The sequence below is a fragment of the Camelina sativa genome, chromosome 16 (assembly GCF_000633955.1).
Source record: "Camelina sativa cultivar DH55 chromosome 16, Cs, whole genome shotgun sequence".
NCBI classification, from domain to species: Eukaryota; Viridiplantae; Streptophyta; class Magnoliopsida; order Brassicales; family Brassicaceae; genus Camelina; species Camelina sativa.
In genome coordinates, this window is record NC_025700.1 from 15,968,101 (window position 1) to 15,970,493 (window position 2,393).

A 2,393-nucleotide genomic window follows, 5' to 3' on the forward strand; every position below is an offset into this window, starting at 1 on the left:
GCAAAGACTTAACAAAATGTATATATAGTAGTCCAACATGGAAAGCCCTAAAACTTAAAACGACAAGGTAAAGCGTCGGTTCGGTAATCTCCTGAAGCGTGTGAAACCAAACGTCCTTCTTCCCGACATGTGCGATCAAGTCCGTGTGCATCGAATGGAATGCAATGTCATCATAGCTCGGATGGAAGGCTGAGGAGCATGGCTTGGACGGATAGCTCGAACGTAACGGAGATGGTGACAATGGCTCGGACGAAACGGAGATGGTGATAATGGCTCGGACGAGACGGAGATGGTGACAATGGCTCGGACGAAACGGAGATGGTGACAATGGCTCGGACGAAACGGAGATGGTGACAATGGCTCGGACGAAACGGAGATGGTGACAATGGCTCGGACGAAACGGAGATGGTGACAATGGCTCGGACGAAACGGAGATGGTGACCATGGCTCGGACGAAACGGAGATGGTGACCATGGCTCGGACGAAACGGAGATGGTGACCATGGCTCGGACGAAACGGAGATGGTGACCATGGCTCGGACGAGAATGGCTTCCAACGTTTCCTAAATACCTAAAATACTCCAACATGCACAATGTATGCAAGGATGATGCAAGAGCTACCTAGACGTGCTAAGTGTACAGAAAGAACTAGAAAATGATGCAAACCAATGAGTTATCCTAGCTAAATGCATGATAAAAATAGGCTAAGGAGAGACAAAATATAGACATATCATTCACCATCCGACGTTATTCTCACTGCTTCTGCAACAACTCTTCATAATATCAACATGTCGAACGTGACTAAACTCATGGCTTCCAAATTCTTGATGTGGCATCGACAAGTTCGCGCTCTGGTTGCCGGCTATGGCCTTGCTGGTCACCTTGATGGCACTACGGCTGCTCCGGCTATGACACTCACCACCGATGGTGTCACTGCTGCAAATCCAGCCTACAACTTATGGGAGCGACAAGATCAGCTTCTCTATTCAAGTCCTTTGGGGGTGATCTTGGTTGAGCTTCAGCCTATCCTCTCCACCGTATCTACTTCAGCACAGATCTGGAGTCTTCTCTTCTCCACCTATGCCAAGCCAAGTGGGGGACACATCAAACAGTTACGTGAACAGATTAAACAATGGAAGAAAGGTACTAAACCTATTGATGAATATTTTCAGGGGCTCACTGCTCGTTTTGATCATCTTGCAACTCTTGGGAAACCATATGAGCATGAAGAGCAAGTTATTATCTTCTTGGCGGTCTTTCGGAAGAGTATAAGTTGTTCATTGATCAGATCGATGGTCGTGATACTCCACCATCTATGCCGGAAATTCACGAGAAGCTTATTAACTTTGAGTTGAAGCTTCAGTCGCAGATCTCGGCCTCCTCCTTTGTTCCGCTTACAGCCAATGCTGCCTTTTACAAGTCACCTGGTCATCACAACAATTCTCGCAACCAGAATCGTTTCTCGTCTCGTGGCAATCATCACAACTCATCCCGTGGCTCCCAAGGTAGAGGATATCAAGGCTGCTGCTAGTTGTGTGGTGTCTTTGGCCATGGTGCACGGAGGTGTTCTCAGTTGCAAACCTCGAGTGGTGGTTATCAACCTTCTGGTGGTGGTTACTCTTCTTCATCCAACCCTCGTGCTCATGTTGCTACCGTTCCGTCTTACAAACCCGCCAATTGAGTTATGGACAGTGGTGCTACACACCATCTCACTTCCGATCTGGCTAATCTCTCCCTCCATCAGCCCTACACTGGGGGAGAAGATGTGACGATAGCCGATGGTTCTGGCCGTAAAATCACACATACGGGTTTCGCTTTACTCCCTACCCCCTCCCGCTCTCTTGCTTTAACATATGTTTTATATGTTCCTGATGTTTGCAAGAATCTTATTTCGGTTTATCGGTTGTGCAATGCTAACATGGTCTCGGTTCACTTCGTTCCTGCATACTTTCAGGTGAAGGATCTGATCACGTGGCCAAGTTACTCCAAGGCCGAACTAAGAATGAGCTGTATAGGTGGCTGGTGAACCATAATACCATCAATGTTTTCTCGGCGTCGTTATCACCAAAAACCGATATCTCCTCATGGCATCTTCGACTTGGGCATCCATCATTGTGTTTGGATGTTTATCATTCTTGTTCTAGATGAAACATTTATGCTTTATTGCTTTTGGATCCATCTTTTATGTTTTATATGTTGATCAATGTGATTGGCAGCACAAAAGGATCATTTATGTTTATCTTCTAAGCTAATTACACCATTTTTTCTTATTTTACAAAATTTGTTATATTGTTGTCCAATGGACGTCCATGGGCAACCCATAAAAATATGGGCATAAGTGGACATGGTCGTTAATGGACCGGACGTTAATGGACACGGACAGCTATTTTTCCA

The 2,393-nt window shown here is 45.9% G+C and overlaps 1 protein-coding gene across 1 annotated transcript; it reads left to right on the plus strand.

Annotated features, from left to right (window-relative positions):
* On the plus strand, positions 788–1,530 carry LOC104753707. Its single transcript, XM_010475922.1, has 2 exons — positions 788–1,234; positions 1,288–1,530. The coding sequence occupies exons 1-2, from the start codon at positions 788–790 to the stop codon at positions 1,528–1,530; spliced, it is 690 nt and encodes a 229-aa protein (XP_010474224.1).

Bases quoted from the DNA above. Each gene is read 5' to 3' on its own strand.
- LOC104753707 (XM_010475922.1), top strand. From the start codon at position 788: ATGTCGAACGTGACTAAACTCATGGCTTCCAAATTCTTGATGTGGCAT. The intron at 1,235-1,287 runs GTTATTATCTTC...TTCATTGATCAG, and splicing joins CATATGAGCATGAAGAGCAA to ATCGATGGTCGTGATACTCC.